Source organism: Anser cygnoides, chromosome 1 (genome assembly GCF_040182565.1).
Source record: "Anser cygnoides isolate HZ-2024a breed goose chromosome 1, Taihu_goose_T2T_genome, whole genome shotgun sequence".
NCBI classification, from domain to species: domain Eukaryota; kingdom Metazoa; phylum Chordata; class Aves; order Anseriformes; family Anatidae; genus Anser; species Anser cygnoides.
In genome coordinates this window covers 211,363,357-211,391,235 of record NC_089873.1, presented here as the reverse complement: position 1 = coordinate 211,391,235, position 27,879 = coordinate 211,363,357, and the positions used below count along the sequence as shown (strand labels likewise).

Here is a 27,879-nt window from a genome sequence, read left to right as displayed (position 1 = left end):
CCATCAGAACGGGAGGCGGGCACCCGCCGGGGCGGGACGGCCCCGAGCCCCACCCGGCGCCTCCGCGCCCGGCTCCACGTTTGTGTCCCCGCGCGGCTCCCGTCGCGTTGCCATGGCGGCGGCCCGGCGGCCTCGGCGCTGAGGTGCGCGGGAAGGGCGCGGGGCCCGGCCCCCATCCGGCCGCCATGGAGGACGAGCTGTACCTGGAGAACATCGACGAGTTCGTCACCGACCAGAACCGCGTGGTGAGTCCCGATGTGTACGGCGGGGGGGCCCTCCTCGCCCTGCCAGCCCCGGCCGTGCTCCCCAGCCGGAGCTGTTTCAGCTCCACGAGCTGGATATCGCCTGGTGGAGTTGGTGGTGACGGAGTTTTTCCACGGGTCCCAGCTCCACAGGTTGCCGTCAGTGCCGATTTCCACTCCCACGGGACCAAAAATGCTTTTTATGTCAGGATTTTTCAACCCCCTATAATAGTTTAGTGTCTCTGAAGGGAATCAGTGGCGGTATTATTCATATCACAGGAAAAGCAGCTCTACGCAGACTCCTTATCCTCCATAAGCTACTTTTCCTCAACAAACAAACAAAAATCGCTGTGGTGACAGTGATATTTTACCTCAAAAAATAAAACTCAGAAGTGCCTGAAACCAGGAAGGGATTGAGGCAGTCCTGCCCACCATTTCAGCTACTGCTGGGTCAGCCTAAAAGCAGTTATTATTTATCACCTGTAGCATCTTGAACCCTTATTACTTTTAGGAAGGTTCAGAAACACAGTGACCACGTGTGTCTGGTTTTCTTTCAAAATAAAAATTTAGCCTGGAAACCGATCCAGTAAAGGTGGTGCATCCTTGCGGCTGTCAAAGTAGTTGTACTAACACGAGCCGCTTCTGACATTATAATTTATTTCCATAAACCACTAGGCTGACAACAACTTCATTAACTGTCGTGCCTGAGGCAGGAGAGGCCCTAGCCTGAGGTTTGATTTTAAAAAGGCAGAGTGGGAGGAGAAGGAGGTATGAGGATGTGCCCTGTTCGAACGCTGCAGCGAGTCAGTAGAGCTGCTGGCTCCGGAGGGTTGGCGCGTGGTGCTCTTGGACTCGGGGCGCAGGCAGAGATCCCCGGTCCCTTGTGACAGGAGAGGGTGACGGGGAAATGTGGGAAGTCCTCGGTGGTTTGGGAGAACGGCGAGTGCTTCTCCTGGCCTGGTGTTGCGCTGTTTCATTTTCGTCTCTGTCGTGGAGCTGAGCACTGAATGGCTTCGTTTGTGCAGTGGCATTTCAAAAAGGTATTCACAGAAACACGCCTATTAAAATATATTCATAAAAACACAGCTTTTTGGGTCGGAAGTTTATTCAGGTCTCGGGGGTTAGATCTATTCAGTGTAGCACAGAAGGAGGGTGGGTGTCCACGTGCTCTCACTTCTGACACGTTTTTGTGGTGGGTTTCCTGGGGAGGGGGGGTCCTAAAGGATTTGACTTACCCTCGGGAGGATGTGAGGTTTAACAGTCAAAAGAGTGAGGTTTTTGTTAAAGTTTTTTTCTTCTTTTTTTTCTTTTCCAGGTGACGTACAAATGGCTGAGCTATACTCTGGGAGTTCATGTCAACCAGGCTAAACAGTAGGTATTGGTGCATCCTGCAAGCCTTTGCTTTTGTGTCAGAGCCTTGCTCATTACTGTTTTCATGTCTGTGGTTAACGTATGAAAATGATCTCTCTGGAGGATGGGGAATCAGCTGTACCCTCAGAATATTGTTTGCTTCTCCAAATTTTGCTTAAATGTGTAACTTTGGGTATATTTTGAGGAGTAGAAATTACTGTAACCTTTTAAAATACTCCATAAAACAAAGTACGAGCTCTCAAGGATTCTGGGGTTGTTTCTACGCAGCCAGGTAGGGCTAAGCAGAGTTAAGGATCTGAAGGTTGCGTGAGCACGTCAGGTCCCATAATATAAATACTTTTTCTCCTTGTCCCCACCCAGAGCTGGGACCTAAGGGAACGTTTGTGGTGTAGCTTCAACTGTTTCATCCTAACTGCTTGAACATCAGCTTGGGCGTCTAATGCGCTGGAAGATTGTTTGGTCTCTTTCCTCAGTGTGTGTGTGTTGAACAACTTAGGTGATTTCTTGGGCCCTCTGTCCTCCAGGGCTTTGTTTTGAGCAGGGACAAGGCCCTCTACAGACAGATATGGACAGCCTCATGTTCACAAGCTCTGGTCCTCATTAGGAGGCTTCAACCACCCCGATGTCTGTTGGAGGGACAGCCCAGCAGGGCGCAGGCAATCCAGGAGGTTCCAGGAATGCGCTGATGACATCTCCAAAGGTTAGAGGATCCAACAAGGAGAGATGCTCGTTCTCACCACCAAGTAGGGGCTGGTGGGGAATGTGAAACCCAAGGGCAGTCTGGGCTGCAGCGACCATGACATGGAGCCTTTTAGGATCCTGAGGGCAACGAGGTGACAGCACAGCGAGCTCACTACCCTGGGCTTTGGGAGAGAAGACTTTGGCTTCCTCAGGGATCTGCTTGGTAGAGTACCACAAGACAAAGCCCTGGAGGACAGAGGGCCCAAGAAACCTGGTTAATATTCAAGGATCACCTCCTGTCGGGCGTTTCCTAATGCTGGGTCGTAACAGCATTTCTCAAGGGGAAACTTCAGAACAAGCTGCCCGGGGGATTTGAGACGACCTGCAACCATCTGTTAAAGCTTTGACAGCTCGAATTCGTTTCGCCTTTGGTTAACGTTGCTGTTGGACCGTGAGATTCTTCAGGGTGGCAGGGGAGGAAGGTGCCCCAATAAGGTTTAATTCAATCCCGGTTAAAATAACCGTGTTCGTGTAAAACGTTTCCGTGTCAGATTAGCTCTGCTCTTTTTACGTAAGCCTCGCAGACGGGGCGGTGATGAGCTCTTTCCTTTCTAGGTGATTAACACTGGTTTCTTTTGTGCAGGATGCTGTACGATTATGTGGAGAGGAAACGAAAGGAGAACTCGGGAGCTCAGCTTCACGTCACCTACTTAGTAGCAGGAAACCTCATCCAGAACGGCCACGTTGTGAGTGCTTTATTTCTCGAAGGTGTCTTAAGAGCTGTTTGTTCTTGCCTTGTTTTCTAACCTTTTGTAATCTTTGGGTCAGAAGCTGAACTCGCTCTGGTTTTCCAGTAACAGACACCACGTGCTGGGTCTTCTGGGCCTGTACAAAGGGAGGCACCGTCTCCGTCCCAACACACAAACGATGGGAAGGAAAGATCAGTCGGTCGTGATTTGGTAATGCAGTGCTGAACCAGGGTTTTGTTTTAACTAATTTAAATCTTAAGATTGATCGATCTGAAGAATCTTAAGAATTTATCAATTTAACAATGGATTTATCAAGAATTTTATCAATTTAATTTATCAAATTAAGACTTTATCAATCTTAGGACTCCTATCTCTCTATCCTATTGTTACGACCGGATAACAGATTTTAGAAAATAGTCTGGAGGGGCCCTTGTGAGATCAGCTAATCCATTTTCCAGGATCTGCCATGGAGTAGAAGTGAGCTATGTAGTGTTTGGAGAGAGCTTGGAATTCGGTTAAAGGTTGTCCTGTTAAATAAGGTAACTATTTATCGTGGTGTACAAGAGAAACCACATTTTGTATTTAAAAATAATCTGACTTGCTAAGCAAAGCAAATAAATACATTAACTACTTGTAGTCAATGTATTTATTGTTTCTTGTTACTGCTTGTCAGATTTGCCAAAATGTCATTTATAATTTCAGGTAGGTACCTCAGGAGGGTTTTATTTTTAAGAAAATGAGTGAATTGGTTGCCTGTTCCCCTTTGCTCTCCTAAGAGTTTAATAAGCTGAACACTAAGTGCCTTCAGCATTCCACCAGGTGTCTGTTCATACCTCTAGATACCCAAACATCTTTTACAATGCGATCCGTAGTCTTCATTTAGGATTAGTACATCTCAGGGTGCCCTGGCTTTTGTCAGCAGACTGGGGAGAGAAACAGCCACCACCCTTTTTAGTTCTTCTAAATAACTGATTCACAGGCATAGGATACTCCCTGCATCTCCAAATTTGCCTGAAAATGAAGGTAATTATTCATTGTGTAAGCTCTGTACAATTAATTTTATTTTTTTTAGAGCTGTATCAGTGGTGGCCAACCTACAACCTGAGTTTAACAGGTTTTTTCCCCTGGTTTCTTTTGGAAATAACGAGGTAGCAGCTCCTGGCTCACTAGAATTAGTGAGAAGTTCGTAAACACACAGTTTTAAACACCTTAGGGCAAACTTAATAATAGCAATAAGTGAATTCTGACGTAGGATACGGAGGGTACAGGTTTTTTATTTTTATTTTTTTGTACTCAGTCTTAGCAGTATTTTTAAAACAAGAAAAGTTTACTAAGGTAAATGCTTCAAGGTCACTTTTTTTCTTTTTCCCCACCTCATCTTTAAATATCTTGGCTTTGAACCCTACAGTCCCAGCGACTTCTAATAAAGACGACCACCAGCAGTAGGTTGTAGGGGCAGAGAAAAACAATTCAAAGGTCAGCAGTGACACGCGGAAGGAGTTCAGTGCTCCCCGGACTGGGTGCCTGAGGCTTATCCAGAGCTGGAAAATCTGGGAAATACTTCCAGCAGACGTGCAGGCATTGGAGCAGCAGATGGGTAACGTCTGGCACAAGTCGGTTACTGGGAGGAAACGGATGAGAGTGCTTCAGATCCAGCCCTGTGCCTGCTGGTCCCCCTGCACTGCTGTCTGCTGTCAGTAGGGGTAGCCACAAGGCTGTGCATTCAGCTACAAGAGCTCCCTGTCAGGAGACGGGACTAGAAATCCGTCACAAAGAGTTCTCCTCGTGTCTTGAGCACTGCACGCTGTGTGCTTGCCACTTTATACAGCCTCGGTGGGGGACCAAGGCTGCTGATCTTTCTTTACTTTTTCAGGTCGCCTACGTTTTCTTGTCTCTCGTTCTTCTGCTGGATAGCCTGGTAGCAGTTACGCACACAATTAATGGATGGATTTTTGTCGAGCCTGTCTGTTTGGATGCTCTCTGTACGAACTGCAGCCTGTCGAATGTCAGAGGGCAGGTGTAGTCCTTGAAGACTTGAAAAAGCACAGGCTGTAGAGCACGCTTCTGGAAGCGTTCGTTTCTGGCTGTTAAATTAACACTTATCTTTTTCATCGCATCCTGCTTCTCTGGTGCCCTGCCTGTGCTAGATAACGCTACGTTAAAGTTTACAGGCAATCTTAATATATGTGGCTACTGCATCAGCTTTCCAGCAGCTGGTCTTCAGCTGTGTTCCTTTGCTTTTCTCGGCTTTGCTGCACAATTGTTTTGTTCTCGTTTCGTCCGTATCTCATCTCCTGGTGTCAGGAACGGAGGACCGAGCGTTTCTGCTTATCTGTGAAACAGTGCCCTAGGAAAGCAGGAGGATACAGCTGGGAAAACTAACGGCTGAGGGTGGTTTAAAGGCGCTGGCGGAGCTCTGTGAAGCTGCACCTACAGTCCGCAGGCTTTCTCATTCAATAGATAACTGAAAATACCAGTCTTACAACAGATCTTTTCAAGTTTTAAGATTGCAATTTATTCTTTTTTTTTTTTTTTTACAGTGCCACAAGGTCGCAGTAGTGAGAGAGGATAAACTGGAAGGTAAGCAGATCGTGAAACTTGTGCTTTTTTTCTTTGAAAGAACAGCGAAGTGAGTAAAGCTCAGAACTTGCCATCTGCACATAAATGCTTCGTCAAGCGGTCGGGTCCAGGTGTGTACTTTTTGTACTAGCTTTTTCTCAGAATTTTGAGTGTCTGAGCCAACAGCTGCGTAACTTTACAGACTTGTGATTTGGGTCTGATTTCTGGGTTGCACATTTTACTCGACAGGGATTCTTTTCCACCTCCATGCCGCTGACAGGCGGCTCCTCCTTCACGGCAGCAGTAAATGAGCAGTGCACAGCAGTGTCTCACAGCGTTTTAGACCAAGTGGGAGCCCTCAGGCTTCTAAGGACACTGAAGGAGATGATTCTTATCATTGATTGAATGCAAGGTCTCGATGTTAGTTTAATATCCCCTGAGAATATTCCCGCTTTTGCCTGAGGTATTTGTTTTCACAGGAAAAAGTATTCAAAAAAATCAAAACAAAACCAGCAGCAAACAACATCAAAACCCACCACTGTGATGCTGCGTCCCAAACTGGTCCCCATGTATTTTTTCAGTCGCTTTACTGTCTTTTTCCACGTCTGGTCCTGCTAATGAGATCCGACCTGTAGCAACTGAAACGCATCTGCAGGCTCCTCATCGCTTCCAAGTAACATCTTTGGCATTTGAGAACGTAGTGTGGCGTTTGTGACCTTTAATATCGATATTAATGAACTGACTTTGAAAGACCTGTGGTATTTTCCTTTTTGAAACCTGAAGCGGGTTTCTAGCTGAGTTGTCTTCACCAGGGCAGTAGATTGTCAAGCAGTGCAACTACCGCCCGTCGTGCTCGTTGAATTACGCGTGCTGCGTGAAGTTCTGCTTTGCCGTGGAGGAAAGGGTTGTTGTGGTTTTTTTGTATTAGAAGACAGGCCAGGGGTATGACTTAGATTTGGAAGAGGCTGAGGTTTGTGATGGGAGCAGGGCTGCATAGTCTAGGAATGGCCCCAAGAAACGATTACCGGGTGTGTTTTTGCAGCGCCTAGAAGCTCTGTCTCAAACCAGGGCCGTGTGGAAAGAGCGATATGAGCAGTGAACAGAGAGTTCCTAAAGAACAGCTTCGAAGAAGAGAACAGCTCTTGTCTCAAGGGGATTGCAGCCTAAACAGCATAGAGGAGATAAAACATTGATTTCAGCAGCTTATGAAAGAAAACACTGCAACACCAGTCCTAACAGCAGGTGCTGCTTCAGTGGCAGGGAACAGTTGCAACAGGGTTGAGGTATCGCTATCTATTTTTTTCCTCAGCCTTAGGTATAGGATATCTGAATCCCAGACACTGGATGTTTTGAAGGTAAACGCTGAGAGATCATCTCAATTCGGTTGTGTAAAAACCACGTGTGTACAGTAGAAAACACATTCGACAGGCTCGTGGAGTCTGTTACCTTGAATTCTCAGTTAGTGATCATTAGAGGAAGGTACAATTACAGATTTTAATTTGCAGGTCCTTGCCGTCACGGGGACTGACTGTCTGTCGGTGTTTCTGCCGTCGGAGGCAGAGCACGATACTTAAAGTTGCCCCCTGATTCTCTAAAGGCTGTGCTAACAGGACTTTTCTTCTTTTTCCCCACTCAGCAATGAAGTCTAAGCTCGCCACGATTGCAAGCGTGCACGTTTACAGCATCCAGAAAGCCTTGCTCAAAGACAGCGGGCCGCTCTACAACACCGACTATGACATTGTCAAAACAAACCTGCACAACTGCAGCAAGTGAGTTATGTCTTGCTTTTTTCTTTGTACGCTACGTGATTGGAGATTGAGATGTTGTTACGCGGTGCGCTTCGGCAGAAGTCAGCGGTTACCAGACATGCCTGAATTTTTAGAAAGCTAGAAGAAGTCATGCCAGACCCGTCCCTAGACGATAAATTGTATTGTTGTTTTATAAACTGAGCTATCTCCAGCTTACGGTCGGTTCACTTGCTCTGTTACTCCAGCAGTGTTCCAGTACTTTTCTTGTCTGATGGCTAGAAATATTTTTCTTATCTCCAGGCCGCACTGAATCACGATCGTTTTTATCCAGTTCTCTGTCACACAGGGAGAGTAAATCGAAACAGACGTACAGAGACACGAGCGACGCGTTCAGGAAAGCACTAACCTGAGCTTGCCTTCTGTTTTGTGGGACTGTGCCTTCATCCACTGGTCTCTTCCACCTCTAAAAGATGACTTTCAGAAACCCGCTCTCCGTATCTAAGATAAGAGCCTGGAGTGTAAACAGAGCAAGCAGCACAAGTGTCCTTCGTGGTCGAAATAGAGAAAGGTTGCTTAGAATTCAGAGGGACTTCGGTCTCCAGAGGACATACATTCGCCTCCTGAGTGGTGCCTGGCTGCTGGGGCTTTTCATTTGTGTGTGTTTCCACCCTGCCGGCTTCGTCTTGATGTACTCAGTACGTACGGTGCTGTGACCGATCTGGTTTAGAAGCGGGGTGCCTGAATGCCGTGTCACAGAAAGAGTGTAGGATAGAAGAGTAGAAACGTAGCTGCCTTCACAAGAGAGTGGTTGGGAAAATAATGTTCTCGAAGCTGTATTTCAAACGTGAATGTCAGTCCCGCGGTAAGTGCTAGAAAGCCCAGCTTCAGGGAGGATGTATGCTGTTTCTTTGGCTGTAGTTTCCTTGCTCTTTGTGCTAAGGCACCCCTGCGTGGTGATACTCATGCCTCAGGGGAGCCTGCCTTCCAGATTCGTACACCCAGAAGGTTTAGACAATTCTGAAATCTCTTTCCGAAGCCTACGTTTAATTCTCTGGCTGGATTTGGAGCGGCGTTTCCCAGGCGAACTGAGAAGAAGGCAGCTTCTTCGTTTGTGGCCTGGCTGAACTAAATTCAAACTGACCACGCTCCCTCTCCCTTGGACTTGGTAGCTACGTGAGTCGCCCCTTGCAGCTGGGACGAGATCCCCGCAGTACCTGTGCAAGACAGAGGTCTGCCGATGTGCGTGTTTACAGCAAAGGGAACCTCCTGGCTTCTTCTGTTTCCCTCTAAGTCCATATATCTCCTAAGCTCTGGGGCAAGGATCTTCATTCTCTTCTGTGTCTGTATGGGACCTCTTCTGCTGTGAAGGCGGAGGAGGTGGCGAGAGGTACTCACATAAACAGCGGGCTTTAATGCGTGTCACTAACGTCAGCTTTCCAAGCGGAAGCGGCTCCTTGCTTGCGGAGCACGGTCCAAACACTGCTTGTTTTTTCAGCGATTATTTAGCGAATTTTGGATCGAGCCCATAAGCCGTAGTCGCGCAGCAGCAGCAGGGCAAGGTGACTTCCCAGAGGCCTGGGATGCGGAAGGTTTACATGTGTGCTCACTGCACCGTCAGCGTAGGCGCTGACAATAAAGCATTAGTTGTACTCTGAGGAGTTGCTGGTGTTGCTCACGAGTGTGTTTGGAGTAGGAGCAAGGGCCATCTAGAGTGCTGCGCTGACCGTGTTGAGAACAGGCTGAAAGTAGAAAGGAAAGTAGGAATATTTCCCTTCAGCGTCTCCTCTCGTTCCATTAAAGGCTGGGATGTTGAGGGATTGCTGCCGCAGCCCAGAAGTGCTGTAGAGGTGTTGTTTGCTGATCCGTTTCGGTTTCTGACCCGCGTACAAGTAGGCTGCGTGTGAGCTGCTAATGCCGAGGCACGGCGATTAATTGGCAGAAAGCCGATTTATTTCTTACGCAAATAAAAATTACGCCATGCAATCCGCCGGCGTGGAAGGCGTGAGTCTGTGCTCTTTTGTGGCATTTCTGTGGGAAATCTGGAAAGCCTTGCCTGTGATTCGCACAGTGGGGAGCAGAATTCAGTTATTTTTGGGTACAGCTATTCCTGACTCTCAGTGAATTGTCTCGTAACTGTGAGCACATCGTTTAGTTCTTGTATCTCGGTATTCCCAAACAATCACGTTTCAGACTGCTGCAAGCTGAGATGCGTCTCTGCCTACCAGTGACTCCGTGAAAATGCCTTTATATAGTTAAGTCGCTGAATGTCGTGGATGTCTGCTGAGCCCTGCGAGTAGTTCAGTCGCAGTTGTGGTTGACTTACCTGGCTGGTGAGGTCGCAGCCGCTTGCTGCAGCAAGAGCGGACCCTGTCAAAGCATCTGAAAGCGGTAAATGTTTCAGATCAGCAGACAGCAGCGCTATTTACGCTGTAAGCTTTGGAGAGCGTAACCAGTTTAGGAATAAAATGCGGTTCTCTCCATCCCCACCCTGGATGTGGAGATGGGCTCCCCCCCTCCATGAAATCCAACAGCTTGTTTTGCATTTGAATGCCCTGGCTCTTGCTGACAGGTTCAGCTGATCTTTTCAGTCGAGGTCTCCATCGCTTTCGCTCCGTGCCAGCCTCTCTTTCTCGTCCCGTGCGCAAATCAAATTGCTCTTTTTTTTTTTTTTTTCCCATAACAGGAGAACGCAGAACCAGAGAGGCGCGGCGCTGCTGGGGAGGAAGCCGAGGTGAAAACTAAGGGGTCAAAAGGCTAATTAAATTTCTCACTCCGTTGCACAGGTTTAGCGCCATTCGCTGCGCTGCCGCCGTCCCCCGGACGCCCGCCGAAGTTCCTCAAGCGCAGACGTCGGCGCAGGCGGGTTCCCAGCCGCCGAGTGACGCGGGTGCTGCCAGCGCGCCCGCGGTCAACGGCCACGGTCCCTCGGCCACCAAGCAGACCTCGCAGCAGCCCAAGGGCATCATGGGGCTGTTTGCAGCCAAAGCCGCTTCCAAGCCCCAGGACACGAGTAAAGAAACCAAAGCAGAGGCTAAGGAGGCCCCAGGCGTAAGTTACCTCAGACCGTTTGGGTTAACAGCCTCTGGCTTCGTGCTTATTCAACCTCGCTAACCCTAACCAGCCGTAGCGCGGCCTCATCCAGCGCCTCTAGCACTGGACTTGCTGTCCCCTGGGAGCGCTCAGGCAGCGCTCTTGTAAGCATTTAACCGTATAGTACGGTCGTGCCTTCCGTCATCGGAGGGGAGTGCGTTGTGCCACGCTCTCGACCTCCCCGCAGAAGTGTATTTGCCGTGGCTTTGACACTTTGACGTTCCTCCTTGAGCCAGATCTCCAGCTAGTGTAAACCAGCATAGCTGCATCATTGAGACAATTGTTCCATTGTCTTCACTTACGCCAATATATACAGCAGTGGAGGATCTCGCGCTCCCTATTGTGCTTAAAAGGATTTGTTTTGAGCAATAAGTGAAATGTGAGAAGTCCAGGTCTTAAAAGTATCAAGGTGTTTAAACTTGGTCTGCGAGGGAGGTTTCAGAGCCTGACCTGTGCAAGACTAAAATGTTTATCTTCTCAGCTGCTGTTTTTTTCCAGCATAGGGCTGTGTTTTAATTTTAATCAGTACAAGTGTTTTTGAAGCAGATTGGCCAGTAAACGGGTATTAAAGTGGTAATGTTCTCTGTATACAGTTTAGCTTTTTTTTTTATATAACAATTGAGTACGTTTTGGTTCGTTTTTCTGATTTTTATAGTGAATTGAGAACTGACGAAACGTGCTGGTCTGAATGCTTTGGAAAGTTTAGCGTCTGGTTGCCTTTTTTTGCGTGAAAATAAACGGGATTAAGAGGCCAAGCTTTCAGGCTTTCTTTTTTGTGTGTGATTTTTCATTTTGGTGGTGGCTATAGTAATGGAATAGAGCAGTGATATTTTATTTTATTTTATTTTTTTTTTGCAAACTGCTCAGCAGAACAGCGTGTGTGCCAGAGTAGCTGGATAAAGTCTTCATGGTTTGGCCAATCTGTGTTCTTTCCCCTGTCGGTTACTGTGAATTGAGGCACTGATACTTTGTAAAAAGAACAGTTCTTTACTGGGAACCGACCCAAATCCCAACCACTTATTTCAGTAACACTGTCAGCCATCACATGGGAATGTGACCTAGGTTAGATTTGAAGGCCTAGCTTAAGGGGTGGTAACTAACTTACTCTCAAACTTTCAATCCACGTATTATCTAGCATTTTCAAGTTCTCCTAAGCAGATGTTGAAATCCAAGACACCGACTAGTCAGCTAATTATACGTATTTATTTTGTTTGTCCAGAAGCAGTGCTGTGCGTTTCGAGGGCTCTGTTTCATGAATAATTCCTGTGGTTACACCTCTGTTTGCTTCCAGGTGTCTGCAGTAAGCAGCAAACCGCCGGCAAAGGGCAACATCATGAACAACTTCTTTGGAAAAGCTGCCATGAGTAAGTGCTTTATAACGCGCATCAGTTTTCAGAAACCATTGTGGTCAGGGACCAGTCCTCTGTAGTTTAAAAAAAAAAAAAAAGTCCTGAGGGACATTGAAAATCATTTTTTTTTTCCACTAAGTAACAATTAAAAATAATCAGTGATATCGGGTGTCTTGCTATGCAGCTGTGATGGGGAGGCATAAACAGAGACGAAGGACTAGAATTCTTTCCCCTCTCTTCCCCCCAAACTTCAAGACATGAGGCTTGCTGGATTTCCTTTATATCCCTTCTTTTCTTAAGGTCATTTGTTTGAACTCAGAGGGGTTAATTTCTTTTTTTTTTTTGTATGCAGCTCTTAAGGCAAAAATTAGAGAAAAGTTGTGAGTGGAATTTTTCAGACAACAAGCTTGCTGGGTGGAGATCAATTAAAATGACGTGTTTGTGCAGACTAACCCAGGAAGGATTTTTAGTGCAGAAGAAATCTGATTTAAAGTGAGTACTTTTGGCTGGAAGATTAGCTATTGGTAAAGCGTTTGCCAAGACCTGTTACGCAGAGCATGTTAATGATGCTTGCTTTTCATCACAAACCACTGAGGAGTCTGTAGTTAGATTTAGGGTTAATTCCTTTACTGCACATTGAAGAGCTCGTAATCAGCATAGAAAAGTGAGGGGTGGGCTTCCCCTCAGCGCAGGGCTTGGACTAGATGGCCTCTGGAGGCCACTTCCAACTGAAATTGTCCAAGTCTAAGGAAAAGATGTGGAATCTTTTGAATACACGATGGAAATTATTCAAAGATGCTCTTGGAAAGAACACTGGAGAATTCGAAGAGTTACCAGGTGAGAGCAAACAGCAAAAGTCACTCTGTGTGAACCAACTGGTCAAGTCTGCGGGATACAGTTGTCAGAGAACACACGGTGAGCAGCACTGTTGGACATCTTCGAGTTCCCGCTTTGCTGAGACCACTCTCACTGAGGATGCTTTCAGCATAGGATTCAAGTCTAAGGGCAGCTGCTGCAATTAGCTCCGCTAAATTCTTAAGATCTGAGAAGAGCCCTTGACCAAAGTTCATATTCCAAAAACCCAGGAAATTGAAATTGCCTGGTAAAGATAATGCAGTGGCAACAAAAGAAAACTTTGGATGTTTTCCCGTGACTTCCCGTGGGGCTGGGTCCTCCGCTGAGCCCTGTCAGGGAGCTGAAACTTGTGGGGTGACCGCAGGGAGGGAGCAAATTGAGCAGAACTGGAAACGATTATGCGTATAGAAAATACAGGGTGATTCCAGGAGGAAGATTTATTCCCTACGTGTTGATACGTCTCTCCTGGCTTCAAAGATTTCACCGCTGCCAGAAAGTCCTGAGTTTAACGGTAATTGGGTCCTTCAGCTCTACGCTATTGATCATAAATATGATAGCTGTCATTCAAATTCTTCTTTATGAGCTGTTTTCCCTCGCTCGGTGAAGCAGCCAGCCTGTTTGCCAGGCAGTGTCAGAAAGGTGTTGGCATGAAGTCTCGTAGCCCTCTCAGAAGTCTCGTAGCCCTCTCAGAAGTCTCGTAGCCCTCTCAGAAGTCTCGTAGCCCTCTCGGCAGCCTCTGTTCCTGTTGACAGTGTAGTTGGTCTCGCTGATAAATGCTTCACCCAGGCATCTGATGCTTGGGATGATGCAGTTTTTTTAAATTGTCTCTTCCTGTGCACGTGCCTGTGCTAACAGCATAGACTGTCAGGTTGATAAATCTATTATTTGTTGACCACTCCTCCCTGCTGTCTCTTTTCTGCTACTAGATTGAGGCTTTTGCAGCAGAGTTGTCCTTGCGTGTGGTGCTGTGTAGGCAAAAGATGCTGGCTCGTGGTGAGGTTGGAGCTGGGGAAGAGACGAGCTGCTACGTTACTAAAAATACTGATTGTGGGCTCTAATCTTACGGAGGCTGCAAGCAGCTCTCGTTGCTTTTCATCAGTCCCGATTCTTCTGTTTCTGGACTTTTCTGTGCTTGATTAAAACTCCGATTTGGAAGGGGTCGACTGACGATAAAGGTGGATGTGGTGGTATGCCAAGGGGGACGTGTAGAAGGTGGGCTCACGATCGTGGTGTGGTGCCTTAGGTCCTGGAGACCAGGCAGGCTTCTGCCATCGCCTCTTAGCCTTCTTCGCGGAATTTATGAGCTGCTGCAGCACACCTGGCTCGTGGCGCGTTCGGGCTGTGCCATCAGGGACAACGGAAGCAAACCAGTAAATCAGCTGGAAATTTAAACGTGCCCTTTTTTTCATATATGACATAGCTTGGTCAATGCAGATCCCTTAATGCTTTTACGCATCATCCGCAGCGTTGTTGGTGTTCTTGGTGTGCATTGCTTTGTTTCACCAACTCCTTTACAAGTTGTCATTCATACCGAATGCCCAGTGTTCTCTTTTTTAATGGTTTATTCACAGATAAACTCAAAGTCAACTCTGTGCCTGAGCAGCCAAAGGAGGAAAAAGAAGTAGTCAAGACTTCAGTTCCTGTAGCAGAACCAGAGTCATCCCCTAACGCTGTAGTAGAGAAACCTGGGAGGAAAACAGAGCCTGCTAAAACTCAACAAAAGGACAAGAAAAGGTGGGTCAGACTGTTCGGGGTCCCTGTAAGCTCTTAACCTGTTTGTTGATGGCCTGCATGAAGCTGGCTAGTCATACGATGTTGGCTTACTTCCTGTTCTCAGCTACTAAATTGCACTAAATGTGCCTAAAATTATCTTTCTTAGAATTCTTTCTCAATACTTCTTTTCCACGTAGTGCCGTAGGTGCCTCAGGGCCATTCGTGCCACCCCAAATGGGGAGGGGCACGGTCCAGGTGCTCTTCGGTGCGAGGGGGGCGGCGTTTCGTGAGACAGCCTCGTGCTGCGAGCAGGCTTAGCGTGGACCCCACAGGCAATCCGGGGGGGCTGGCAGGAGCACCTGTGCTGCAGGGAAGGCAGTATATTCCCAAGCTTATATGTACACAGCTCCCAGCACACAAAGTTCTGCTTGTTGATTTCCATAGCTAATGTGCTGCTGCTTTCAATGCCGCTGGTTTACTTTGGGCTGAAACTCCAAGTAAATTTTTAAGTTCAGCCCTTTTGTGTTTAATCCAACCCAAACTGACAGGGACAAAAAATCATTACACTCTGATGGCTCTCTGGTGGCCTGTGAGTAATTAATTGGTGGTCTCGATCCGTTTTTAACCGAATAGGTAAGCGCACCGCCCAGCCCACCGTCGCAGTTAGTGCTTATTGATAGTCTTACTCAAAAAGCAAGGGGCCTGGAAACTGCGTGTTGGCAGCGGGGTGGTGGGAAGGCCGCTTGGGCTGTACCAGCTCCGTGAGGATACGTGGGCCTTTAGCCTCCAGGCTTGTTAGTCTGACGCGTCTCGCCAGCAGTAAAAAGAAAGAAGCTATTTTATTTTTCCAGTAGTCTTTAAAAATGGCTCCAGGATTCTGAGACACTACCTCATAGGCAGTCAGTGGCGAGCAGTCTGTCAAAAGAGCTTCTGAGCGATGCTGTTGGGGACACTGGTGTCTGGGAGCCTGAGCTAGAGAGACAAGATCAGGAATGTGCTCTTGCCAGGTTGCTGTGGCCAAGCTAGGTGAGGTGCTGGGCAGAAACTGAACTGCAGAGGGGCTAAAGAAGTCCTCCTTGTTCTGGAGAACTGGATATGGGGTAAGGTTGAGAGGCTTGAAAATGCTCTTGCACCTATGTCTGATTGTATAGGTAAGCACGCTTCAGCTTACGTGATGCTCACGTGTTTCTGAGAGGTACAGGGGCGTTTGATTGCCTTGCTAGCAGTACTTCTATCAGGAACATACTTGTATAAATGCGTGCAACATTTTCACACACACACACGAGGGGTAGCATGTTTTCATTCCCTTTTTTTTTTTTTACTTTGTTTCTTTGTGGCAGTAAAACGAAGAGGTTGGACAAGTCAGATAACGAGGAGGAAAGAGAACCCGAAAATCAAAAGAAGAAGAGGAAGCGAATCAAACAACTTGAGTCTGACAGCAGTGATGAGGAAGGTAAAAGATGTGTAAACAACCAGACACGTAGGTCAGGGGCCTGATTTCGATAACGTTGCTATCCGAGGCTGCTGGTCAGTGGCCGAGGGAAGAGTTCGGAGCACTAAAGACCGTGCAAATGGCTGCAGCTCGAGTTTTCTGTTTTTCTTGTGCTGCATGCACTTCAGCATACCATTGAGATGCCTCAGTCATTCAGTCTTTGTTTTAGCTTAGCTCAGATCTGGCCGTCTCCTCACCAAGTGTGCTGCCAGTCACCCTGACGTGTGCAAAGGAGGTTCTCGAATCTCTTGTGAACGATGTTACGCCTTCCAGAGTTGTGGGACTGGTCATAACCAGTTTATTTAGTGAGTAAACACTTACAAAGTGACCTCCTCGCTCTCGGGGTCATTTTTAGTATCTTTATTCTGTCTGTTTATAGAAATGGCTTGTAAGACGACAGCATTGGAAGCAAGACTTCCAAAAAAAAAAAAAAAAAAGAGATAATAGAGAAACTGGAGGCAAGCAGTTGAGCCGTATCCGATGCGACTCCGCGTCTCCTCAGTGGCTGTTGGCTGTGATAGGAGCAGGGTGCCCAGAACGTCGCAAAATTTGGGCTTATAATGAGGAACAGCAGAGCCAGATTGCGAAGAATTTGGATAATTGAGGTGACAAATGCCGTTCAATATAGATAACTGGAAAATAAGTTGGGAGCCGAGCTAGGGAATACGTGCAAAATGGAGCAGTCATCCAACGAGCTGGTCGGGAAAAGAATTTGGAGATCATTATGGACAAATAATTGAAACCACCGGTACGGTATAGAGAGCTTCAGCAAAAAAGGTGAAACAGCTTATAGGTTGCACTAGTAAAGAGATGGGACTCCAGCAGGAGAACTGAAGCTGTTTGCTAGCCCAAGAGAAATATGGCTAGCCCAAGAGAAATAACCATGAGATGAAGAGAATCGGTAATACGAATCAGGGAGAATCTGTAATACGAATTAGGGATGCGAATACTGTTGGGTGTCGTAGCAGTCTCCATGCCACCTTAGGCCTATTTTCGTGGTTACTCTCTTGCCCGGCATAATTTCAAGTGATCTGTGTCATCAGGCATCCATCGCTTCTACTTGAACTATTCCACAGAATGATAAATCTCTCAGGAAGCCGTTCTTCACCATCGGTCTTAATTTCATCACATTCCTGTGCACGGCTCCCTGTTTAGCCATAAAAAATACGTATGCCCACGCTCTCTGGTATTTATTTCTTTAAACGTTTGTAAGCTATTATCTGGCCTTTCCGTTTACTCATCGCCCAGCCTACTGACGAGCTGCGTTGTTTTGCTGTGAAGAGGGAAGATTGGAATCAGCCCGCGTAGCCACTTGAAGCGCTGCTCCGTGCCGCGCTGGAATCTCTCAGCTCATCAGTTCCCTGCTAGCGAGCAGGCAGCAACGAAGCCTTTGTTCCAGGCACGCGGTAGGGATGAGCGGGCAGGCTGTTATTTGAAGGGTGAGAGCTTGTTGCTTTGGCTTTCTTTTTGCTGCCACGAGCTGGGGAACCCCAGCGGTGCCCTGAACACGCAGCGAGCTGAGGGGCGACCCCCCAGTCTGTTTTCCTGCTCTCGTTCTGTTGGAGCTCCTGTAGTGTCGTGGGGCTGTGGGCAGGGCCATAAAGCCCTCGTAAAGAGAGGAGCACCTTCTCTAGAGTCCTCCAAACTCCTGCTTGCTGCACACCCACCTTTGGTTTTGAGTATTTGAGCTCTCCGGTCTCTCGTTGAATACCTGTGTTACGTTAGCATACGCTGACTAGTCAATGCCTCGTGTTTTCATTTATTTCACGGTGTGGTCCAGAGAATCTTAGTGCCTACTCCTAGCCTCAGTGCACGCACCAAACGCTCTTAGTCGTTCTCCTTCGGTTCATTTATGCTTTCAGACGTGAGTTAACTGGTTTTGCAAATAGAAACCAGGGATCTGGCCAGGTTGGGGGCCCGCTTACCTTATTAACCTCGCTCTCTGTAGCTTTAGTCATTAAAAACAGTGCAAGAAGGCTTCCCTACCCACCCCGTGGGGAGGGTTGGTTCTTGTTTTACTTGTTTATAACCTATTGGAGATGTATGCAGAAAATTTGGCTTTCCATTTGGAGGATTTTCTTGTCACTGCTCTTGCTCCTCCTGCGTCACAGTCCTCTTTGTTCTTTCCATTATGTCGAGAGATGGCTTTGTGTTACACGTTAGAATTGTAAATTTATGCAAATTATAGTTTGTGTCTGCGAATTTGTATATTACACAGATCAGCTTTGTACCGTTCCCCCTTTCAAAAGGGAAAGAATAGAAATGAGAGTTTCCATCTTTCTTTTTAAGCTAATGACTATCTAAACCACCCTTAGGATTAGGGCTGCGTTCAGTGCTTCGGTTCTGTTGCTTGCCCTCCTAAATCCATCTGGACGAAAGAAGATAGACCGGGATTCTTTGAAATGCTCAGATTGAAGCCAAATCGATAATGTAGGCGATGTTACATCCTCTAATCAAGAGTCAAGATGTAAGCTGGGTAAAACGAGTTTTAAAAAATGTAGAGCAGCTGGACTTTGAGAGCTTTTACCCTTGGAAGGATTGGAAAGAGGTTTCACCAGAGAGCAGGGGCAGTTTAAATCAGCAGCACCAGTGAGCGAAATGGAAGGACAATGTTCCACGCTCCGTCCCTGCGGGGAGGAAGGCACCGTGCGCTGCACGGCCTTTGGAAACCGCTGCCAGCCAGGGCACGGTTCACCCAGCACCCGCAGAATTCACCCACAGACAATCGAGAGGTGAGTTTTAAACGTGCGAGATGGGAAGCCAAACCCCCGGGGCAGTTACCAGAGGCTAAGAGCCGAGCTGCCGCCTCCACTGACACGCCGAGCCGGCCGACCTCCTCTGGTCGCAGGGACACTTTGTGGGTTTGAAGCTGGGTCTGCGCGACCGGTGCACAGCTCTCTGATGTCAGGGCAAGTCTTTTGAGTCGTTCTATCTTAGCCCGCAATTAATGCGCTGAAATTAGCCCCAGGTAAGCTCTTCTTACCCGAGTGTCAGCGCATTGTACCGAGGTGAAAATACAGAGAGGCCACAAGGCACAATCATCTCCATTTAAATGATTTTTTTTCATTAAAAAGTTATATTGGTTTGAGGGTGCCTTAGTCACTGCAGGTTGTTTTACTCCCAGTGCCAGAATAAACTACACAAGTGTGTCCACAGAGGACAGGAGGTTTTGGCAGCTCCAGCTATACCAACACAAGCAGACTTTCGTAGTGTTGACAAGCGTTTTACGGCCACTTTGGAGGGTGATTTCAGTGGCACTGTGACCTACAAACTCTATCAGTTTCGGCGAGCTGCGGTAGAAGCACTAAAGCTTCTCACAGTTTTTCCAGGCAGGGTCAGAGCAAACCAAACAAAGCCGGGATTTACATCTTTGGTACATCCAATTGCCCAACTTGTATCCATTTCACGCAGCTGTTGCTGTTGAGTAAACTGTGGGCAGCAGCTCGGGGTTGACTCAGGAGTTATCACATGTCAGAGGGCTGTGCTGGCTAGGGGAGGATAATAAAGTAATAGAGACGCAGCTCGATGGCGGTCTGAAACACGCTGCCGTGGGAAGAAGGTGCCGTCTGCCTGCCAAAGGTGGGGCAACTCATTCTAAGGAGGCTAAAAAAAAACCAAACTAACGAACAAAAAAACAAATTTCCCCCAAGCAAGAACAGGCGAGTTGACCCACTGAAGGTCCCTTAGCAGGAGGCTCTGCTCGAGCGTGGCAGAGCTGGCAGGATTTTTCCCAGCCTGGTTTTCAGCCCTCTTAGCGTACGCTCTTAAAAATAGTTTGTGACCGGCTTGGGTAGTCTGCGAAGCGGGTCCGGTGCTGCGCAGTCTCGGGGTGCTTCAGCCTGCAGTTGCTGTGAGACTGGGATAAATATTGAGCATTTTGAGTTCCCTCGCAGCTCCTCAGCTGCGCTCGCCGGCTGCCCCAGCAGTTCGCACCTTCGAGCAGATCCCTTGTTTAGTTTTATCTTTGCGGAGCTGCCAGAGCCAGCTCTCCGCAGCAAGGTGAAATACCGAGTCATGTTATCCCACTCTGTTTGCATTTCTGTGCCTCGCTTACTGAAGTAGTTAGGAGGCTGAGTCCTTGTTTGAAGAATGTAATTTATTATTTAGCCTTGGCAGCCAACCACTGTTTCACTTGAGCCCTTCTTAACCTATGAAGGTCAGTTGGCCGCACGCCTGGCACAGTCATAACTCTTTAACACTGACCTAATCGGCTGGGACAGCTACAGATCCAGAATTCGTGTTACGACGACAGCGTGAATGCGGGGCTACAGCCAGCAGGGCGGGAGGAGAAGCCAAGCAGGCACTCTGTCCTCCCGTCCAGCAGCAGCGTTGTTATTGTTAAGCAATAGGTCAGATGAGGAGTTTCTTCCCCCGCATTCCTAGCTCTCCCCCACGGCCGAGGGCCTGCACGGCAGTATTTCGCGCTTGGCCTCGGAGAGGATTTGTTAAAATCACTTAAATCAGTCGTGGTGCCCGCCGCGTGGTGCAAGGCGCTGCTCCTTCCCCCTCCGTGCCCTGCACCGAGTTCGCTTCGCTGTCACAGCTCCGTCCCCCTGCCAGCCCCGTGGAAGAGCGACCCCAGCTTTCTTACACCCTGCTAGGCTCACCAAGGCCCTGCTGACACTGCCCCGAGAGCTTCCAGAGCTGGCTTTGCTCCGTACGGACCTGTGAAGGGGGCCTCGACCGTTGTGGTCAGTTTGGGTGTTGGAAGGATGCCAGGGTCTCGGTCACTGCATCAATCTGCAGCATGAAAAGGAACGTAGATGATGGCTGCTGATGAGAAAATGGGCTTCTTTTTTGGGGGTGGTTTGGTTGTGGTTTTTCGTTTTTTGTTGTGTTTTTTATTTATTTTTTCCTCAAATGAGGGGTTGGGGTGTCCCTTAAAATCTTTTAGGGTGGGTAGTATCGCACTTCGTTCTTGGATCAAGAATTAAGAATTAAGAAGCAAAGGGAGTTTCAAGCTACTAGCATCGATCATTTGGGATTTGTAGCGCTGCTTGTGAAGCAATGGCTCTGCTCTCCCAGTGGCAGAGAGGTGGAGAGACTAAGGTCATCCAGGGATTTGGGAATACATAGTCTTAACCCAAACTCTTCTAATTTCTAAACAAGCAATGGTCCCTATTTTTAATGAATTAGTGAAATACATGGTTAAAATATTCCAATTTCTGTGCCTGTTTTTCACATTTCTCTTAGTGGACCGATCATGGCTTTCCAAAAACGCCCTTCTCCCATCCCATCCCACCCTCCGCCATCCTTTCTGTAGGAACCGCAGCACGAAGCGCCGCTGTGCCGGGTGAGCTGCCTGGCTGGAGGCTTGGAACTCACCGTCCTGACCTGAACTAAACAAATCTAAGTTACAGGTTGTAAACCTCGAGCTAAATACAGGTTGCAAGCAGCTACTCGGAGTTAGATAGATGATCTGAGGCAGTGGTAGCCACAGGGGGATGTTGGACTGGTGTGCTATCAAGATGTTCCTCTGTCCTTCTTAGCCAATGTCCCACTGTCTCCCGCACCTGAGGAAGAGAAAGCTCCATCTCCACCACCTCCGGCACCTGCTCTGAAGACTGAGTTGGAGCCTGCATCCGGTGAGGTAAGAGCACGTTATCCAGCTTGAAAGAATCTGTCATGTTCGTGATTTCGTTTATTTTCTGGAACAGAACTTTAAATAGAGGTTAGTTTTTCTGCTGACATAGCTCAGTTTTCTTCTCTTTTTACCCTGCTAATGGTTCTGTGAATTGTTGCTCACGTTTGAACCCCCCTTCCTTTCAAATCTTGGTCTCAGAAGTCAAGACAGGGCCAGAAATGAAACCAGAGAACCTCAGCGTTCAACCTTGTATCACAGAGAAGCTGCTGCGTAAGGGTGGTGGGCTGCGGTTGGCAAGAAGTCAACCTCTGAGCTGAAAAGTTAACACGTAGCGTTACTGGAAGCGCAGCTGTTCGTCACAGCACGTGTTCTGATACCTCGCACACCTTGTTATTTCCTCATTCAGAGGAATGATGAAACAACCCCAGTGCCACCTCCTCACATAAGTAAACGCATTTCAAAACCTCACATTGCCCACAAGAGGAATGTGCCCCCTGTGCTGGCAGACAGGAAAGATTGCTATCTGATTTAAGTTGTTCTGCCTCCCTAAAATTTGTCCTGGTAGGATGGGGGGAACTGTGGCATTCACAACACGTAGACTGGAATATCCAGAGAAGGGACAGAATTTACAAATCGTGCTCAGCTTGGTTAGAGAGACCCTCGGGGTTGACGCTTTTATGACCTGGGTCTGTGCACGGGACTTTAACTCTTGATTTCTCACGGTACTGCAATGCCCTTCAGGTTTCAGCTGGAGGGAAGAAGAGGAAACGGAAGCGCGTGCTGAAATCCAAAATGTTTGTTGATGAAGAAGAAGGCTGCATGGGTAAGACCGTCTCATATACATCAGTGGGACTAATTTTTATTGCAGTTGTGTTGAAGGTTTTTGCAGGTCAGCCTCTCCCAGGCTGAGGAGGAGGTTCACAGCATCACTTTTTGCTTCTACCTCATGCTCCCGGTCTCAGTAAGTCACCGTTTTGGTGAAGGCCTGGGTAGGGGTTTATGAAGCTGTGGCTGAATCCTTATTCTTTTTTGATTATTCACAGATTTTTCCTTCAGTTCTCCTTTCCCTCCTGCCAGCGTGAGCACCTCCTTCATTTGCTCTCCTTTCCAAAGATAAAAGCTTTTAAAAATGATGCAGAGAGAAGTCTAAATTTTGGGATAAATTCTATCTGGGATAAGTGTGTGGGGTTTTTTTTCCCACTTATCTTTTGAGGATAAATACAGAGCTTGTGCAACACAGCTTGATAATATGTTAATATAAATTTCAAGTGTCCCAGATAAACAAGGAACGAGCTGGGGTTTAAATCCTAGAAGAGGGTTTCTGTTTGTGATAAGGATGGTTCTGCTCTCTGAAGGGAAGAGAGTTCTTAAGAGTACCAAGAGCCAGAGGCTTCAAATTCCAGCCTGACCGGACACTGCTTTCCTGTGTGACCTGGAGAAAGCTGTGTAACACCACCGTGCTCCTTTCCTCCTCTCTATCCCGACACTGAAGTAGAGCTGTAGGAGTTCAGAATCTTTTTTTTTTCCCCTTCTTTTTAAAGGTTTTAAAAATTTAGGAGGGTGAAACGTGCTTTTTGCAGCGCTGTTGTCAGCTAAACTGTGTGAGATGCTTAACATTCTCCAGCCTTCATGATCCGAGTAAATGTCAAGGGAGTTCAGCCAGTTCTGGAAGATCTGTTGCCGTTGTGCAGGTTTCTTGTGCACAAATGTAGAGAGATGCAGCCTGCTTGGTCCAGATCTGGAGCTGCGTGAGCCAGCCTGTCTGCACCTATCTGTATAGGTGTATCTTAAGTTTCCTCTTAGTTTCATGCATTTTCTTTAAAGAAACAAAGCTAGCGCTCAGCAAGCCACTGCGCTAGTAACCGAAATCTCAAGTACTGGGTTTTTGTCAAAGCACTGAACCTGCACAAAGTTACCGCCTGGCCTGGCCGGTTGCGTTACGGGTGTCTTGCACTCCCACCCCTGCTAGAACCGTTAAAACGCTTGGAAGGAAACTGGAACAACAAAGCACCAGCAGAGGACTCGGGTTTAACAAGGTCTACGTCCAGAGCTCACAGTAATGACCGGCCTGGGCTCAGCTTCCAGCAGAGCGCTTTTCTTTCTGCTCAGCCTTCTCCAAATGTCCCAGCTTGGGAGGATTGCCCCTCTCTTCCGCCACCCCCAGAGATTTAGCAGCCTCTTGTGAACACCAGACCTTTGGTTTTACAGTTCATATCCACTCCCATTTTTTTGAAAGGGGAAACGCAAGCCCCTGTTGTGCCTCCGGGAGACACCCCTGGGAAGGTGAGAGGGATGGAGCTGGGCTGCTGGGGGACTGGGCAGGGAGGAGATGCCGCTTTCCGGACTGAAAACTTACCTCTTAGTGGTCTGTTGGGCAGAAATTGCTGTCTGGTTATTGTCCAGTTTCTCCCCTCTTCTACACACCCTTTCCGTGCACAAACCTAATCATCTGAAGGCTAGATAGCTTGCAAATCTCCCAGGCTAATATAAATTGTTGTTCTTCTTGGAAATACATTTTTTTTTCCTCTCCCTGCTGTGCTTTTTATTTTAAACAAGGGCTAGGTTACAGAGCTCTTGAATGTAAATTAAATGTTAAACATTAGGATTAGGCTGTACTTCATATTTCTCCACGACTTTAAGTGATCGTTTTCACAATAGCTGCAATAGTAAGAAATTGGTGTCAGAAAGCAAAACTAATTTAGGGATTAGCCCCAAGGGAAATTGAGCAATTAAAGTATCCGTGGAGTTTAACATAAGGCACGTCGCCATGCATCAGCAGGGATACAAGTGAGTGCATCTCCTTAGTCTGTTGCGGAGGGGAATTAGTGAGGTTTAAGCTAAAGCATTTCTACCTTGCACCTTCTAAAGGCTGAAGTCCACGTGGACTTCTATTCTGGAGTAAATTCATCTGCTGCATTGTAGGCAAATTTGTTTTACATTTGTATGCCTGTGGCTGCCGCAGATACAGAATTTTTAAGTTCAGTCGCAATCTCAGTAAAAGAAAGTTAATCTAAGATGTGTTATTTTGTAATTGGAGGGGATTAAGCACACGCCTCGTGTTACCAACGGTTACCACCAGGGTGACAACGCGATAACTTTTTAAAGCTCAATAACCGGCCAGCAGTCTGTTAAAACTGCTCCCTGAAAAGCCAGTTGCCTCTGGAGGGAAGCTTTAGCTTAGATTTATAGTCCCAGCTCGAGCATCCACTGACACCGAGGAGCAGGATTTCATACCATTCCTCTTTCCCGTCCGATTACGTAGAAAACCGTACGTGATTTGACGCATTAATACAACCGAAAGCTAATTTCCCAGAAGAAGAGAAGTTCAGACATGTGTTTAAAAGAGTACAGTTGCTAAAGAAGAATGGTTTACTAGAAGAATACCAGAGCACTGCTGGGAAGGCTGATACAACGTTTACTAGTATCTAATAATGGCTTTCATCAGCGGAGCCGACTCCGGTTTCGGTTCAGCGAGTGCTGGTTTCTGTCTCTTAGCTTTCCGTCGTGGGACCCTGACAGTAATGAGCCAGCGGTCCCATTCATTAACGATCCTTGATTTTGGTGATGAGTTTGGTTTTATTTGTAAGGGATTTCTTATGTTGCCCTCCTGCGTAGGAAGGAGCTGCCGCCTGAGCGTTGTGCTCCTTTTCTCATCCCAGAGGCGCACCTTGTTGGCTTTATTTTTCCCCAACCATCTGCGCGCAGTGCTGGTGAGGGAGGACGAGATCTCCTCTGGGTTGCCTTGCCCTAAAATCTGGACAATCCGTCTGATTGCTTGGGCTCCTGCCGAAATCAGACCGAGTCAGAATGATGGGTTTTGATTGTAACGTAGACGTCCCATCCTCTGATGCCAAACCAAGGGTTTTGATTTCGTTCAGGTTCATCACTCTTGGATAGCTGCTTGTCAACCTGTGGGAAGTCAGATTGTTTTTTTGCTGCAGGCCAGTCCCTGGTAGAGACCTGTTTTAGCCGTGTTTTTCCAGCACAGTCAGCCCTTGTTTCTAGAAGAGGGCAACGCGTGAGTAGATTCGGAACAGGAATTGTCCTCTCGAGCTCTTCCCATTGCAGAGCCTTGGGCTGCTGCTGTGTAAGGCGCACGTACAGCCCGTGAATGACCATCTGTAAGGACACTGAGCCATTTTGAAAGAGCCGGGATGATGTTAACACTCCCGGGTCGTTAGCCTGTCTTATGCTTAAGAAAGAAGGGATGCGGTCTGACTCAATGTACAGAAAACCAGTCCAGTCATCTGGATCTAGCGCGTAACCTCGAGCGTTGGGCTTGGCTCCTGTACCTGGCGTGTACTCCTCGAACCCAGAACTCTCGTTCCTAGAAATGCAGTGGGAGAGCAGCAGGGAGGAGGTCGCTGCTCTTCAGTACGCAGCCTTAACCATCGCCATCTGTTCTTCTTCTCTTTTAATCAGTGACTGAGAAGGTTTACGAGAGCGAATCCTGTACAGATAGCGAGGACGACTTCGCCAAGACCAAGCCACCAGCTGCGCCCAAACAGCCTGCGCTGCCGATGAAGAAAGAACCAAAGGAAGAAAGGAAGAACGCGAAGAAAGGGGCAGCCACCGCCGGCAGAGCCAACAAGCAGGTCTCCATCATGGGATTTTTTCAGAAGAAATGAACTGGGTCTTTTCCCTGGTCCCTTTGGCAGCTTGGGAGTGGTGCTCTTTTCTGAGTGGCTTACTGAAAGCTGCTGCACTGGAGGAGAACAACATGCAATCTCGTGTTAAGTAAGATATCTTGCTTACTGTGTAAGTAAGCCCTCTGGACTAGATTTTGTATTGAAAAAAAAAAAAAGTTTTATCTGTTACTGCAATAATTCAGTCCTCTTTACTAAGCTGTATGAAAATCACCAGCTAGTGTAAAATCTAGAATGAACTCCTGAAAGACTCTTCACCGACTTCCATGAAATTTTATTTTTTAACAGGGCTTTTTACCAGCTCAGTGCTGAAGGCCTGTTCCACGAGTGGTAGATTGGCTAAATGAGGAGTCAAGTTCTGGAATCTTTTTTTTTTTTTTTGCTCTGTTTTTACACTCCCGGCTCTCCAGATAGATCTAAATCTTCATGTTGGTTAGAAGCTGCAATGTCGCAGGTCTTCAGGCGCACACACACAAATATTGAACGTCTGCTTCAGCTTGAACTGAATGAAATGAATTTAATTTTCCCCCGAAGACCGGTAAAATAGTTCTTGCTCTGCCTTTCATAATCTGTTTTTGGACAAAGCAGCGCATATAAAATTCTCTTACTCTTTTCTTCCTTGAACGTATCCTCTGTAAATTGCTCAGATGCCTAATTATAGACGAGGGCACTGTTGGTGCTCTGTCTCTGCAAAAACATCTTAGGCTTCCCACACAATTGGCTCCAGTGTAACTGGGGGAAGGCTTTGCTGTTATTGGGAAAGCAACTGTCTCTTTAACCTTGAAAGTTAACGAGTCAAAGGGGACGGTGTTCAGAGGGCTCTTCCGATAACCCCAGTCAGGTGTCCTTGTCCGTGAAGAACCACACACAGCTTTTTCATTTGGTTTCATGCTGCAGGTTTTTTTTTGCTTGTTTTTAACAGGCATAAACCAGACACCCCAAGAGTTGTTTTCTAGGACATCCAGTCAGCTGCCTGCTGGAGGAAGTGTTGCAGCAAATGGTTCTGAGAAAAAAAAAAAAGTTATTGGAGGTGAATAAAGCACTGCAGTTCTGTTGGTCAGAAATAACTTCTCGTTTTGGATGCCTTCTGCTTTTTTGGTGCTGAATTTTATAGACTATCTTATAAAAGGCCCTTTTTTTTTTTCCAGAGGAGGGATGCTCAGCACTTCTGAAGCTTGGCCTGGTGAGGGCTTTCATGTGGGCAACTGCTGTCACCGGTGGTCACTTCTGGGTGGTGTTAGAGCAACGTATGTGTTGAGATGTGCATACATAGTGGTATTTAGAGCGTTCGTGGTTGGCACAAAGGTAGAGCAAGTCTGAAGAGTGTGAAGCAAGGAAGAAATGTCTTCAGCTGCAAGCATTCTGACCTGTGGGCAGTAAAAGGGCCAACTAATTGTTTGTATGGACACAGTCATTCAGGCTAAGAGATCGAGTAACTCTGGGCTTTGAGGTGGAAGCTCCCAGGAGAAATAACGGGAGGATGTGGGAGGGCAGGCAGAATTAGCAGCAGCACCCACAGCCATCCTCAGCCAGAGCCTGCTGCACACGCTGGAAAAGGTTTGATGTTCTCAAGGTGTGTTTCAGTGACGCGGGCAGCAGAGAGCCGTGGTGGAAAAGTAATGAAGGGCTTTATTTTCACTTCTCTGAAGACCACCGCCTGGTCCAAACTGTAGCGCTATAGCGTGTTGGTTTTTCTTGGTAGAAGTGGGGGAGTGTTTCGAAAGGGAATGATAAGTAACCAAATGTATTAAATACAGATTTGTCTTTTTTTTTTTTTTACTGATTAAAAGACGTGCTACA

At 47.3% G+C, this 27,879-nt stretch overlaps 1 protein-coding gene across 1 annotated transcript; it reads left to right on the top strand.

Moving 5' to 3' along the window:
* Nucleotides 1–80: 80 nt before the first annotated feature.
* POLD3 (DNA polymerase delta 3, accessory subunit) lies at nucleotides 81–27,879 on the top strand. Its single transcript, XM_048048007.2, has 12 exons — nucleotides 81–245; nucleotides 1,558–1,613; nucleotides 2,938–3,040; nucleotides 5,584–5,623; nucleotides 7,239–7,371; nucleotides 10,134–10,398; nucleotides 11,732–11,804; nucleotides 14,216–14,378; nucleotides 15,698–15,810; nucleotides 21,339–21,439; nucleotides 22,175–22,256; nucleotides 25,856–27,879. The coding sequence occupies exons 1-12, from the start codon at nucleotides 186–188 to the stop codon at nucleotides 26,059–26,061; spliced, it is 1,395 nt and encodes a 464-aa protein (XP_047903964.2). The 5' UTR covers nucleotides 81–185; the 3' UTR covers nucleotides 26,062–27,879.

Bases quoted from the DNA above. Each gene is read 5' to 3' on its own strand.
- POLD3 (XM_048048007.2), top strand. From the start codon at position 186: ATGGAGGACGAGCTGTACCTGGAGAACATCGACGAGTTCGTCACCGAC. The intron at 3,041-5,583 runs GTGAGTGCTTTA...TTTTTTTTACAG, and splicing joins TCATCCAGAACGGCCACGTT to TGCCACAAGGTCGCAGTAGT. The intron at 14,379-15,697 runs GTGGGTCAGACT...TCTTTGTGGCAG, and splicing joins CAACAAAAGGACAAGAAAAG to TAAAACGAAGAGGTTGGACA.